The 15952-nt window shown below is 38.4% G+C and overlaps 1 protein-coding gene across 3 annotated transcripts in view; it reads right to left on the bottom strand.

Moving 5' to 3' along the window:
- Positions 1 to 15952, bottom strand: part of LOC106055124 (uncharacterized protein DDB_G0283697-like) — a 64739-nt gene that overhangs the window by 45021 nt on the left and 3766 nt on the right. For all 3 annotated transcript variants that reach the window (XM_056021254.1, XM_056021253.1, XM_056021255.1), the window contains exons 2-3: positions 11466 to 11848; positions 7594 to 7637 (exon numbers count right to left, since the gene is read on the bottom strand). In XM_056021254.1, coding sequence (XP_055877229.1) covers positions 7594 to 7637; positions 11466 to 11549 — 128 coding nt within the window. In that variant the 5' untranslated portion in view covers positions 11550 to 11848. The remainder of the gene's footprint in view (positions 1 to 7593; positions 7638 to 11465; positions 11849 to 15952) is intronic.

Below are 15952 nucleotides of genomic sequence, written 5' to 3'. Positions count from 1 at the left end.
ACAAAACAGTTCAAACAAGTGCAGGACGTTATCAGATGTGTTCATGCGCGATAAAAAAAAAATATCAATTAATTTAAGTTTGCAAATGAAAACATTTCATACAGTCACGTACGTAAACACACACTTCACACAGACTTGACATAAATGATAATTGAGCGTTATCAAGTGTCATTTTACCCAGCTCCAGTTATCTACAATTTAAATGCTCACTTCGGTGACCTACTTTTTCAAAGTCGAATCGCTCTCGCGCCATCCAGCCAGCACGAACATCTCCCCGCCCTAAATCAATCGATAAACTGCGCAGCAGTTAGCTCCCCCCCCCCCTCCAAAACCAAACGCCCCGTAATTCAGACATGGGAGCAAGGTGAAGGCCGATACTTTGTTTTCAGGTTTTACCCGGCCCGTTTAAAAATGGCGGGCTGCCTGATGCGGGAATATAGTTGTTTGACCAAAATCTATTATCACTAAGTGATTGGAAACAACCAAAAGCTAGCATTAGCCAGCATTTACTGCGCAGATCTAGTCCTTGTCTCTCTGGATTCCTTTGTAAGAACGCGTAGATTCATTTCATTGTCTTAAAATAGTTTTACTTTTACATTTCCATCCTTTTAAATACATTGGAAACATTGAGGTTTTTTTTTTTTTTTGTTGTTTTTTTATATTAAGATCTAGGTCTTTTTGTGACAGAAGTCTATGAGTTCTTTGTGGGATTTATTACCTTATCTGTGTATCATTGTATCCAGTTATAATGTCTGGAGAGGATATTATGCAAATAAGTATATACCGTAATGAAAAACAAACAAGGCTAACTATAGATATAAAAAAAAGTAAAGAAGCCCTTCTAGATTGAAGAAAAGACAGGGCAAATATTTCTGTTTTATTACAGACTGTTAAAGAGGGTGTCATGTGGCCCGCACAACGACCAACCGCTTACCTTCCGCAACTAATATCAAGTACTTAAGATTAGAGCTAGGTTGGAAATCCTAAAACAAATATTGAAATTTATAATTCCAGTCTTCAAGATTTAAATCCAAGACCTCTCTGATCGGAAGCCAAGCGCCTTATCACTCAGTCCCCACGTAGAGAGATGCAGATAGGTCTAAAAGTTTTAAAGAGATGCAGATAGGCCCAAATGTTTTATAGAGATGCAGATAGGTCCAAATGTTTTATAGAGATGCAGATAGATCCAGATAGGTCCAAATGTTTTATAGAGATGCAGATAGGTCCTAATGTTTTATAGAGATGCAGATAGGTCCAAATGTTTTATAGAGATGCAGATAGATCCAGATAGGTCCAAATGTTTTATAGAGATGCAGATAGGTCCTAATGTTTTATAGGGATGCAGATAGGTCCAAATGTTTTATAGAGATGCAGATAGGTCTAAATGTTTTATAGAGATGCAGATAGGTCTAAATGTTTTAAAGAGATGCAGATAGGTCCAAATGTTTTAAAGGCAAAATGGCAATTAACTTCCTCTTCAGACTGTTACCTGTAATAAAAGACTCTCAACACTGACTAGAAACTTTTCGTAACATTTTCGGTTCAAGGTTTACAAGCCAACAATTTCGTCATGAAGGTCACCCAGGCTTGACCTTTAATAAGAAACACTTTTACGTGTTGAAAAAAATGGAAACAAAAAGCAGCTGGTCATCGAAACTTATTTTCAGTCAATTTCCCATAAAACTATAGATCTAGTACAAGGTCGGACATGACATCTCGTAAAGGAGAGTAAGAGAGAGAAAGTGATATGAACACAATCAAATGTTCCGAAGTGAACTACAGTTGAGTTTTCTTCTCTGTAATTTAACTCATCATTCCCAACGTGCGCATTAAGGGAGGGGGAGGAGGAAGAGATTGATAGGGCTGTTCACCTACATCTACCCGGGTAAACGAGAAATGGCTGAAAATAGCCGGAGAGAATATTCCAGAATGTCCGAAAGTGTCAAGGCCACGAGCAATGAGACGGGGAGAGGCGGTGTGTCCCAAAACTCACCCTCAGACGACCCCTAACAGAAGAGCGCGTGCAAGAGAGTTCCCGCCCTGCGACGAAAATGGAAACAGATCAATGACATTGAGGCTCGTAATGAAAATAGGAACTAGTCTTCTAGAAAAGTCGAAATCGATGGTCAGAAGAACTTTTTTTTTTAAGGAATGTGGGCCAGTGATTAGTCTTGACGCCAAGCAGTTCTACAAATAATAATATAGAATTAAAATAGAATTCATCGTTTAGGCCGTATCAAATAGACAGAACTATAAAGTAAGAATTGATATTAGAAACTTCAATATCCAAAGACATGACCCGAGTAATAAAAGTTCAATTTCAATATTTAATAAAAGGCTCACATAAAATTAAACCATTTCACAAATTGAATGTTTATACATGTTGGTTTATAACATACACAATGTTTTATTTGGTCTGAAATAAGTAATAAATATTAGTTAGGTTAAAAATTCATTGAAACTGTTGGTGTCCCTATTAATTAATAATAATTATTATGATTTTTTTTTTACCAAGCAGTGGTTTTCTCATCCCTTCTATATAGATCTGAGACATGGGTACTATACAAAAAGCAACAAAGACTTCTTGAACGCTTTCATTAAAGATGCCTGCGTTCCATCATGAGCATACGATGGCAGGACCGAAATACAAATAGCGATGTTCATGCGAATATCAGTATGGATTTGATTTTGATTTTAGGCACATCGGCACAATTGAGGCCATGTCGTGCCTTAGCAGTATGGACATCGTAGAGGGATTATAACTGTTCGACAACTACGCTGGGCAGGACACCTATCCCGTAGGATGGACACCTATCCCGTAGGATGGACACCTATCCCGTAGGATGGACACCTATCCCGTAGGATGGACACCTATCCCGTAGGATGGACACCTATCCCGTAGGATGGACACCTATCCCGTAGGATGGACGACCGTATGCCAAAAGCAATCTTTGTTTAGGTGAGTTGAATGGTGGTCGACGTAACAGGTGTCCCCCGTAAACGATTTAAAGACCAGCTTAGGCTCCAGCTTGCTAATTACCTGACATAGAAAGAGAGCATTTGGCAGCGTCCAAACGACACAGCTGGAGATTTCTTACAAAGGCCTTAGGATACACTTTTCATACCGAAAGGGAATTTACTGCTGAGGACAGACATAGACGTCGACAAGAGAACCTAAACTGACCATCGGCAGACAACAGTTATGTCTTCGCTGGATGTGGCCAAATATGTACGACAGAGCTGGACTGCTTAACCTCGTAAAATACTGCACTCCTAGGAACTTGAAGATAAACCTTAATAATAAAGAAACGTTCATACAACAGTGTCTGTAGTTTTAAGATATTATATTGGGGAAAAAAAGGTAAATGAAAATTAAATAACCAACAATAGTTTGTGGCAATTGGGCATCTTGAATAAATATCGCCAACATAAAATAGAAACATGTATATATTGGTATTTTTAATTTCTCTCTGATTTCTGATAATAATATCTGCCGAACTGTTTACGCTCACAGTTGCCATTCAAGAAAATCTACAGCCTACGCTTACATAGGCAGTCTGCAGCCTACAGCCTACGCTTACAAAAGCAGTCTACAGCCTACGCTTACAGAGGCGCTGATACTAGGAAATACGTAGATATATACACTGAAGCTTCGCCCGCAACGCAAGACGTTGAAAAATGTATCTAAACTTAATATATAGGCTTTGTCAGTCAATAAATAAGTGCAATGGCCGTAGACAACTCTGTGATCATAGAACAGCAGGAAGGAGTCGAGCACAGTTCAATAATGAGGGGAAAACTTCCTTTTTTTTTTCAGACAAAAAAGTGTTACAACACTCACACAACAATTTTTGAAACTGTACAGGTAAATGCCGTGGGTGGGTGTTGCCAGGTAATTTCTACAAGCTGATTTAATTAGTAAAAGTAAAAAGAGAAATGAGAACGAGGTCAGCTCCTCTGGCCTTCACACAACCTAATTTTTTTTTTTTTATTCTTGTAGTTTTGAAGGTTCTAATCAATACTGCCAAGTTTTTTGTCAGTCATACAGACTAGTACTGCGTCTTTTATTCAGACAAGCATGGCATTCCAGTAGGCACGGTATTTTAATACTGCGTCTTTTATTCAGACAAGCATGGCATTCCAGTAGGCACGGTATTTTAATACTGCGTCTTTTATTCAGACAAGCATGGCATTCCAGTAGGCACGGTATTTTAATACTGCGTCTTTATTCAGACAAGCATGGCATTCCAGTACTGTGAATATGAATAATAGAATAGAATTATGAAGAAATTCCCAGGGGGTGTCAGACATCGGCCTCTGCAGACTGTTGAGTGACAAATGCCTGAAGGCACGCCCAACCCAGTAATGATCGTTGCCTTAGGAACCTTTCAAACAGGACTAGGGCTGAAAAGCTCCAGATCTATGGTGAGAGACATTTCCCCCAGAGGTCAAAGAGATAATGAGTGTGTCAAATCTATATAAACTATAGGGCGATCTAACAGCAGGAGGAAGGCAGGAGAGCCACTGGTCGTCCACTTCTAAGGTACACTGATGTCTGCAGACGAGACATGAAGCTCTTCGAAATCGACACTAACAGTTGGGAAAAGGTGGCACTGGACAGATCCACGTGGAGAGCGATGTTAAAGGAAGCGTCCCACAACAGTAGTGGAAAGAAGGGTGAAGGTGCAACACAGCCCCTGGTGATTACAGATGCCCAACCTATGACCGCAGCTGTGTATCAAGGATTGGCCTCTTTAGTCACACAAAAAGTTGCAAAGAGAATAGTCTCTCCAGACGTAAAATGCTACAGATGTTAACTATAATGTGATGCCACATTGTAAAGTCTATTTTCGATACGCGTTCTTCTAAATGTAGATATGAATCTATAGAATCTACAAGTGAGGCCTTTTGATCTGTTTATAATGGATAGAATTGTTAAAGAAGAGAAGGCAACAGTAGCCCATGCCTGACACACAGCATGTATTCCTATAGACGCTTCAATAGCCGAGCATTGATTCGCGTTCTGTATCTCTCATTAACATCGGGGTGGGGAGGCCTGGGAGAGAGGACGTTGCATTTAAACAAGATCAGATAATCCAGAGGGTATTAAAAAAACTGAGCCAGAACTTTCTGCGCAGAAGACTTAGTTATCTACAGATCACGGTGACCTAACGCACACACACACACGCAAACATTTGTAAACCATGCCAAAAGAGAGACGCAAAAGAAAAAACAATATTTAAAAAAATGTAAATCTAATGGAAAAAACTGAAAAACTCAGAAGTAGTTACTGCAGTTTTATAAGCAAATAATTGCTGTGTGTAGCGGGTCTTGTGTAGAGTTCAATATAAATATTTGATATTCACACACACATGTACCACAAATTATTCAACGTTTTCGTTTTTTACTATCTTCTATAGAACGTTTCGTTAATAAGGCGAAATAGATTACAAAAAAAAACAAACAAAAAAGAACAAATTTTAAAAAAAAAGGCAATTCCTCCTTTACACAGCTGACCAACCTTCGTATGAGCGATTATTTTGCCCTTAGTAACAAAGAAATGCTACATTTTAAAAAATGTAATTTTTTTACCCCTCATAATTCCTCACCCCTCCCCCCGAAAAATTCTGGTTCAGTGAATGTATAAATCTACTCAAGAGTATATAAAATTCCAATGATCGACCTTTAGATCCAGACTTTCACGCTACTCAAAAGAGATACATTACTTATCACAATCTATGTTACAATTATTTATAGGCTGAAGTTTTCTGCACATTCTAAAAATGGTCTACATTTGTGTGCATACAATATGCGTATATTTTTTTTTCGAAAGAAAAGGAAAGCTTTCAGACCTCATGTAGTTACTGTAGGAAGATATTTTAAACACGATGACTACGGCACTGAGATCAAATACAGAACATTAGCGTATACGTGTGAGGGCCCCATGCTAGACCCTCATGGAAGCATCCGCTAAGGCAGGCAGGCTGACAGAAATGGAACATCCCCCCCCCCCCCCAGTGGACTCCCACAGCACGTTGTAGCGAACAGGCGTTGAACGGAAGAAGAAAGAAAGACTGCGGCGACTGCTCTTTCACGCCTTGTGGCGGTACATTATAGGAACAAGAAAATATCTCTCGTGTGCTCGGCCTACGGCCTCGTTGAGATGGCAGAACACAAGCGGAGCTCAAGGACGATGTCTCACACTATATGGATGTAATAAAATAATCATATGTTTCATTGTAGACCTCGGGACAGAAGTCTGAAAAACTAAACCTTCATTTCTCGCCTCTGGGTAACGCTTTCCTTTAGGTCGAGGGTCATAAAAGGGAGCAAGCTTGACCCTTAATGGACACTCTGCTGATGTCCACTTGATAAGAACGAGGTTAATTCAAAGTGCCTGTTTCATAATGTTTTAACAACGTATATGCATGCACTATGCATACTCCATGTGAAAAAACCGAAGCAGGACGTTTTGGCCCCGCCGTTTTGGCGCGAAGGTCGTTTTGGCGCGAGCCGTTTTGGCGACGGGACGTTTTGGTGCTAAATACATTATCTGCGTTTATTGTATTATTTCTTTTAAAAGAAGTATTCATATCTATGTTTTGCATGAGTGTTGTGTGTTAAGACATATTTTTCACGTACTAAATGTAAATGTGTGTTTGTTTTCACATCATTTTCCTTAATAAACATTTTGGCTTGTGTATGTGTGTTTATTAAGAGGCACACTGTTATTGTCAAAAAAGTTTTTTAAGATATTACTTTAAAATTAAAAACAAAAATCAAAAACAAAATGAAACGATGATAGACTAAAAATTGATGCAATTATTTGTTTACATTAACATTGGTTTATTTAATGACTGTATTGTCACCCAAATCACCCCTACCCAATTTCTCAAAATATATCTTAGTGTCGTGAATTTGTTTCTATCTATTGTCGCCCCTGGTGTTTGTTTATATTTGTGGATTCACGTTAGAGTTTGTACTGACCACATTCCGTGTCTTGATCTTTACTATGTGTGGAGTTATTGTCGTCATTCAGCGTAATAGAGCGTTAGATGTTAACATGGTTTTTGTTATATTAAAGTGTGACACTTAGCTAGTTCGTATATTACACTAATGTCAAATAAAAAAAAATCTTTTGGAAAGAAATCCAAAAATGTCATCCAGTGCGATTAGCAGAACTCACATATAGCATGTCATTACCATTCAGGAATCTGACTTATTATAGGCCTATATTCATGAAATAAGCAAAACCTTTATAATTAAAAAAAAAACAATTCGCTGAACGGTGTTAGAATTCATACTATACATACAATATTATGGTAGAGTGAAATAAACATTGTTATAAAAGCTACGTGCTTATTAAATAATCGTCAAATGATATCTCGCGCCAAAACGTCCCGTCGCCAAAACGGCTCGCGCCAAAACGTCCCGTCGCCAAAACGGCGGCGCCAAAACGTCACGTACCGGAAAAAACAAGGGTACGCTTTTTAGACGAACTATAATTCATTGTGTTTAGGTTTTACGATTTCAGCATTACAAACGGACAGACAGATAGCACAAAAACATTTTTACTGATTAACATGTACTTACTTGACAGAATATCCTTTCCATTTTACCAAGTATTCCACTTTGCCCTGATAAAACAAGAAAATATAGTTAGTCACTACACGTGGGTCTTAATTACCCCCCACCCCACCCCATACCGGTCAATGACAGTTAATAGATTCAATTAAAGCTGGGTCCTCTATATACAACAAGTAAATAGAAGTTAGCACTATTTGAAATATAGAACTGTCATGCAGTCATGGTCTCAAGAGATGTGTCAACAGAAAGTTTACTTCAACATTGCTTTCGCGAGCATTTAAGTTTTTAAACAGAAGATCGGAGAATTAAAGGGCGTTAATTAGACATGAAAAGTTTTAAATTGATTTGTGTTCGAGATGTTTCGATGTGACAACCTATAAACTGGATTAGACAAACGTATATACGGGTCATTCAGTCAATACGCTTCAAGCTTCATGTTAAATACCTGCTGGATCAATTATTGAAATTAGCATGTTGCTATTAAGGTATGTGCATTTTTTCGTGATATCTATACAGAGGATTGCTTTAACTAAACAAAGGTTCACAGCATATTTTGGACATTGATCTTCAGATAAAACTTTTGAAAATTGCAGATCTTAATAGTCACAAACATTCCATCGTTGCAGTATCTAAGTCTGACACAATGATCGTGTCAAGTCATTCTGAGACATTATCTAAACAATGATGGCACTGCCGTGTTAATTGACATTCTTGGGGGTGGAGAAGCGCTCTTTAATGATAAACTGCTCAAGTTTCACCTTGAAATCTCTCTAATGAAGGCGCACTGATCTTTCTATGAGGTCACAAAATCATGTCACACAGCCTTTTCTTTGAGGTCGATCATTAATGTCACATTAATGTCATACTGCCTGTTCTGAGGTCAGTTGACTAGGCCAGGTTAGTTCTCTGAGGTCAGATGACTAAGCCACACTGCCTGTTCTATGAGGTCAGTCGACTAAGCCACACTGCCTGTTCTCTGAGGTCAGATGACTAAGCCACACTGCCTGTTCTCTGAGGTCAGATGACTAAGCCACACTGCCCGTTCTCTGAGGTCAGCCGACTAAGCCACACTGCCTGTTCTCTGAGGTCCGTCGACTAAGCCACACTGCCTGCTCTCTGAAGTCATTCGACTAAACCACACTGTCTGTTCTCTGAAGTCAGTCGACTAAGCCACACAGCCTTTACTCAGTCTAATCACAATGCCCCCCCCCCCTTTTACAATCGCCTTTCTGACCTTTCTTTGAGGTGAACTCATTTCAACTTCACATATTATTATTTTAGCTGTGGCCTTACCATTTTGAAGACAACATTCTCTTTAACCTAAATGTCAACCACGCCCCTTACACAATGCCTCTAAGGCACATCGTCAAAGAGAACAGCACAGATCTAGTTTTCACTTTATTTAACGAAACGTGGCCAATGGTTTCAACCAACTTTTTATAAGATCTATTAGACTTGTATTGATTCATTTGTTGAACAGTATTATCAGCAAACTAACCGAGTGGGTTACGCTTCGTAAATATTCGCTTCCGAATGTTTCCAAAGGACATGGATCTATATGTAGGAATGTGAAGTCAAACAGCGAATCATCGCTTAAACAGGTTTCGTATAAATGTACATGCGTTTGTGGAGATTGCCTATCTACGTGTGTCTATATCAACAGCTACCAACCAGTGTCAGTATGGAGCTAACAGTCTATATACAGGTACTAGAGATAAGAGTGAGTCTACATGTCCAGGTTCCTCCAGTTAGCAAACATTGACACGCGTATTGACATGGATCTCTGGACAAGAATGCAGTGCATCTATCGCTGCAGTTACCCGACGGTTAAAAGTAAGTAAATATTCACTGTTGAGGTAGTCGTCGACAAAATGAAGGGTACTCAGATGGGCAAACATTTTAGGCCTTCCGCAGTAGATTGCACATACCTCGTTTATAAAAGTTATTTGATTATTTACGTGTGTATAATAATTCTATGGTAGAATATGATAAACAATTTTTGACCAGATGAATAAATGATTTCAAGAAACAAATAGGGGGACAAAGTAAAGCCTCGCTTTGGGTCAGTCAACCAAGTCATAATTGTAAGTCTACGACACCTAAAGACGCCATTCGGTCTTTTCTCAGCTCATGTAGACCTCATACACTGTCCATTCTTAGCAGCTGGTCTAGGCACTGCCATTTTGAATGCATCACCTGTAACCTATCAGCCACGCCCACTCTACCAGCAGACCAATGCTTTATATGATTACAAAACGTGTCGCGTTGTCAAGGAATTCACGATCACTATTGCGGTACATGATTGGATTTTAAAAAAAAAATACAATTTCGCTTGGCCTTGGTGAAAGTTTCACAAAGTTAACTCTGCACTGTGTTTTAGATAACTCACAAGCCATCATGATGTCAATCTGCAGACTTTTTAAAAAATAATTAGGAAAAACAAATGTCATAATTTTTGTTTGAGCTACCGCTTACAGAGAAGCTATTTTAAAACTATTATGTAACACATAACACTGTCAATATGCCAAGACCCTAGCTCGGGTGAGCCACTATCAAATGATTTATGACGGTTGATTTAAGACTCCTCTCCAGTCAGGCAATCAACAGTCATGTAATAATGTCCTAGCAGAAACCAATGTCTAAAAATATATCAGCCTACCACGTAACTCCAGCTTATCGCCCCTGACCTTGCCTGAGCGGCGGTACAGCTGTGTCAAGGACGGGTTACTCTTCCAGAATTATCTACCAAATTCAAATGTAAACAAGTCCAGATAGGCGAGCAGGGGAGAATAACTCGGTAGAAAAATGAAATCTTAGGTTTATTTCACAGCGGTGGGTTGTATACATTATAATTGGGGAAAACTGGTTGGCAGGTATCAAAAAGGTTGGCGATTGGAAAAGGAACGAAAGAAGACTGCTTTACAGAGACCACTGATATGTTAAAAGATTCAACATACAAACATAGTTTCTCTAGTGTTAGAAAAAGAGACACGACTTTTAAATGTTGTATCAGAATCATTAAATGATGTGAATATTGTAGGGGTTTTTTTTTTTTGAGTTTCTACGATCTAGGTGCTAAAAGGGCACCATGTCCTGTTAGGAGAAATTTGACAAGCGACGTGCTTAGTTAGGGGACATGAAAAATTGACAGCCACGCCCATTTCAAAGCTGGATTGATTAGTTACAATAATAATCCTTTAAAATTGTAAATAAGGATAAACAATGCTCAGTCAAATTTAATCAGCTTGATAACTGGAGTGAAATGTCTCCCTCACCTAGTAAATACACCCCAGATCTAATATATTTAGAGAAAAAAAAAAGGATAATATAAATATAGACTCTAGTAGATCTAAATAAAAGATACCTTTATACTACAGACTGCTGTCGGCTAGCCTCGAATTGACAGTTACTTAGATTACTCGAATTGACAGTTACTTAGGTTACTCGAATTGACAGTTACTTAGGGTACAAACCCGAATCGTTAGTGCTATTTGAACAGTTCATAAGCCAAACATTTGTTTTCAGTTGGCGGGGATAGGGTGGGAAGGGGTAGGAAACAGAAAGAAGTAAAAAAAAAATGAAATATGGTTTAACTTTTTCATCTAGATCTATTCAGATCGAAATAGTCAGGTATAAAAAAATAAAGTATCTTTGGACAGTTTGGAGTTAATTGTTAATTTAAAACGAATATTAGGAAAACAATCTAAATCTATAAAATGCATAATTTTAAATAAATAAGCACTTATAGATCTACCTAATGTTTCAATTTCAACATTCTACATCTAATAAATATTATCTAGATTGACTAGATCTAATTATTTAGACTAGAATATTGTCTAGATCAAAGCACTTTAAAAAAAAATAAACAAATCACTTACTCGTCTGTGTCTTTTCTTTTGGATATAATCCGCTTGAAAAACACGTTCGTCTTTTGCAGGTAAGTCCATTCTCAGAGAATTCATTGCACACAACACAATAACAGATTTGTAAAAAATATTTCCACTGAAATGTCGTCTGCTCCTCCAGCTAGTCACGCTTCTTATTTTTACTCCGGTTTGTTATGATCTGGTCATGTGGTGAAGACACGACCTCCTTTTTTAATCCACAAATAGTGGTGGGGCTTTGCCAATAGGGGGAACTTCCCGTCGCCAGCCAATCAGACGCGAGCCTCGTTTCTCCGTTGGAACTCGTGCGGCCGCCGAGAGCTGGTTCGCTTCGACCTGACCCCCCGCAAATGGAGTGACGTCACAGTAGCGGGTCGCTTGAAAAGACGAGAGAGAGAGAGAGAGAGAAATTAATCCCGATAGATCTAGTTTGAAGCAAGCGAAGCGTGTGTGTGTGTTTGAGAGAGAGAGAGATTTAGGCAATGTTTGAACAAAACTACAGAGAGAGAGGAGCGAGAATTAGTGAATAATGGTCTCCAGTATCGATGTCGTTATGAATGAGTCATTGATGCCGTCAAAATATTGTATTCGATACACATGACGACCGGCAAACACGAAATTCAAATTTCTACCGTGGCGGGCATGACGTAACGGCACGTGCTCTCGTCCATGTTACCTGAAGTCTAGCACACATAGGCACAGGACTTTATACGAGTTGGAAAGGAAAAAAATGGTTTTATTTATGCGACACCACATAAAAGGAAATCTAGCTTTCAATGTTCATTTATTGGACACATTTTGTGCATTGTTTTAAACAAACGCTCCATTCTCTCCTTCGTTAGGATGCAATAAAAATATCTTCTACCTTAAACAAGCCTTGGTTTTTGTAGGTATGAATATGAATGGACTTAATCTAGAATATATTCCAATACGATATTTTGCCGGAACATGAAAGAGCGCCACACAGTACCTCTAAATAATGCAATTAGCCAACACCCAGTGTCACTGGACAGTATCACAAGACAGTGTCACTAGACTGTCACTGGACAGTAGGCTATCTCTAGACAGTGTCACTGGACAGTATCACTAGGCAGTGTCACTGGTAGGTATCACTAAACAGTGTCACTACACAGTGTCACTGGACAGTATCACTAGACAGTATCACTGGACAGTATCACTAGACAGTGTCGTTGCACAGTGGCAATAGACTGTACCACATGACAATGCCACTAGACATTATCAATAGACAGTGTCAGTAAACAGCCATCACATCATTATCACTCTATAGTGTCAATAGACAATGCCACTGGACAATGTTACAAGACAGTGTCACTTGCTCAAAGGCCACTAGTAGCATGTCCTGTTACCCAATCATGGACATCAAGCGCCATACATTTTAGGCAACAGAGATTCGAAGTTATTGTTTACAACTTAGTGAATGCGAAGTGCCGTTGAAAGCGCCTGACTACAAGAGTCTGTACATTATATCAAATGTGACTACACTTAGTGCAGAGGAATGTCGCTATAAAAAATAGTTTAATATAAATGAGCTGAACGTTCCGACATGTCCAATGAGAAAGAAGAATTTAGAAATACATAAACTTACAAGTTACAAGAGATGTGAATCTGGTACCAAGCAAGCCAAAGAAAGATTTTAAAACACATTTATTATTCTATATAATAGGACAAAAACATACAAGACTTAAAGTCTTTCTCTCCTTATCTTTTGTAACTGTTTTGATATTCAGAGATTAGAATGTGTTGCCTGAATTGTCCTGGATACTCGTGAAGTTTCACAATTTAGTTTAAATCTAAAAAACAAGCGACACCTTTTAGAAGACAAGTTTCAAGGGAGAAGCCAAAAAAAAAAAACGGATTTTTCCGGTTTAAAATGCTGAAAATTCCAATTTTTAAGAAAAACCATGGGGAAATGTTGGGGGTGGGGTGGGGGGATACATTTAAAGATTAGATTCATAAACTTTTATACGTTAGATTGATCCGAAATGCATGTCAGTTAGTTACGTCCAAAGTGTTTCATTAAGTTAGTTACGTCCAAAGTGTTTCGTTAAGTTAGTTACGTCCAAAGTGTTTCGTTAAGTTAGTTACGTCCAAAGTGTTTCATTAAGTTAGTTACGTCCAAAGTGTTTCATTAAGTTAGTTACGTCCAAAGTGTTTCATTAAGTTAGTTACGTCCAAAGTGTTTCATTAAGTGATCTGGGCATTTCAGAATGTTTCTAGCATGACTTAGGCATCATTAACAAACAAACAAAATGCTATAGAATAAGGTACTCCTTGCTCAACATGCCACCCCCCTCCTTTCCAATTATGTCAAAAGAATCTCTTTGAGACTGGCCTACAGACTGTAAAGTGTCAATCATCCAACTTATCTTTGTGAAATTCAAATAATTGAAACTGGTTTCGGTTAAAACCGGATGAGTTGAAATGAAATAAAAGAAAAAAAAAACAAGATTACAAAGAGAGTTTGTGTTGTCACACAAACTCATAGGCGGCCCCCGTCGGAGTCGGATCCCTGTCGGATCCGCCTATTTGCAAGGAATATTCAAGACGTGATTTTGTTTTGATTGTCAAAAGTAATAATATTTCAAAGATTCATTTGGCGTTGCACAAATGTTGTTTTTTTTCCCCTGTAAAATGTTTTACATGTTTTGGATGTTCCTTCAAAGTTAAAGATAATTTACTTCCTTATCTAAACCTCCCGCTGGACGACGGTGGATGGCGGCGAGCACGGTATGAACCTGGGACCGTCGAGATAATCAGTCCAGCGCGCTAACCGTACGACCAGGCATTGCTGTTAACTTAATAACAAACCAATAGCCTATATATATTATTGACAAAGAGATATATTACACATTACGGCATGACAACTACCGGATATGTATAATATGTCAGACGACCAGGATTCGAACCTGGGTTAGGTTAGTTAGCGCTTTACCGCTCAGCCACCGCGCTTCCAGATAAGATATACATAAGAATAGGGCTAGATCTATAAGCTATGAGCAGAAAACGACATTAAATAATCATCTAGATACCGGTATACAGAAAAATAGATCTAGTTGGCTATCCTACTTTGACAAAAAATTTTAATTAAAATAATAATGTAGAGAATGAGAACATTAGGCTTCTTGAAAATACGACATAGAAATCACCAATTAGAAAGTGAGTTGTGTGATCGAATGGGAAAGTGCACTTAATTTGAATCATGATCGAATTTTTTTTTAAATCCATTTGTATAGCACAACTTTTATTCTTATACCTGCTCAGTGTGCTGTGGACTTATCAATAATATATTCATTGAAATTTTTGGGGAGATGTATCTGGGAGGTTTCCGTGATGTGTTTAGGTGATCAGTTCACGCAGCTCTACTTCTGGAATCTAAAAAGTGGAACTAGCGAAATCTCCCCATGTGGAGTGTCACCAGACAGAATACTGACCATGTCCTTCAAAACTGCATTCTTTTTATAAAGATGCCCGAACAAGACACTGACCCCAAACACCACTATAGAAAAAAAACTAGTAGTGCTCCCTGATTTGAAAACCACTGCGCACTCCATCTCGTATATTGTTGTAGTCATCTGAACTCTCTAACATAATAACAGTGGCGTAGCTACCAATGTGCGGGTGGTGCGGGCCGCACAGGGCACCAAGTGACGAGGGGCACCAAAATTCCCCCAGTGTGTATTAATTTCCTATTTCCCTGAGCTTTTCAGTAAAAACGACTAATTGTATGGACACAAACAAACATAAACTACTGTATTTTAAACATGAACTAACGATTTATAAACTAGTCATGTCGCTATTTTGTTTCATCCCCTTGACTATTTCTTCAATACAATGTAAGCTATAGAACAGTTTCAATCTAATTTACTAGATTTATTTCGGACACATGGTACATGTTACTACACTGATCAATTCTCTGTAATGTAAAGAAGAAGTAGAAGATAGGCCAACCTTTTTTTTTTACTTCATTGTTTAGTCCACTGGTTTAATCTAGATATTGATGTTTACAAATATATTTCTAAACTCTAGCTCTAAACAATTGTTTTAGTTTATTCATTTCTTTATGATTCTTTATAGTTTAATTTTGGAAATAATTCTATTGTAATGTCAATATTTTTAAATAAGCTAACCTTTGTTTTGTACGAGTTTTTTTTAACTAACTAGTTAATTGTAATACTGTAACGTAAACAAAATGATGAACAGTGCTCAAGACTGACTAGTCTGGCTGGCGCCTCAAAACCCTTTTAAACTCAGACGGAGAAATCGGCATCTCTGGTTCTGTCTGGTCTGGGTAGACTATAAGGGCCTCATACCCAGATCTATCGGGACCCCTCATTACCGACCCATCGGTATAGCAGAAAATGGCATCTGATGGGTAGGACTTTAGTGTAGCTGATGCCAAGTTTTGGAGTATGGCAGGTGTTAATCGCCTCTTGGTGGCTCCCTCTTGCCCTATAAGGGAC

This window comes from Biomphalaria glabrata, chromosome 2, assembly GCF_947242115.1.
Source record: "Biomphalaria glabrata chromosome 2, xgBioGlab47.1, whole genome shotgun sequence".
Lineage (NCBI taxonomy): Eukaryota > Metazoa > Mollusca > Gastropoda > Planorbidae > Biomphalaria > Biomphalaria glabrata.
This window is presented reverse-complemented; position numbering and strand designations above follow the sequence as displayed.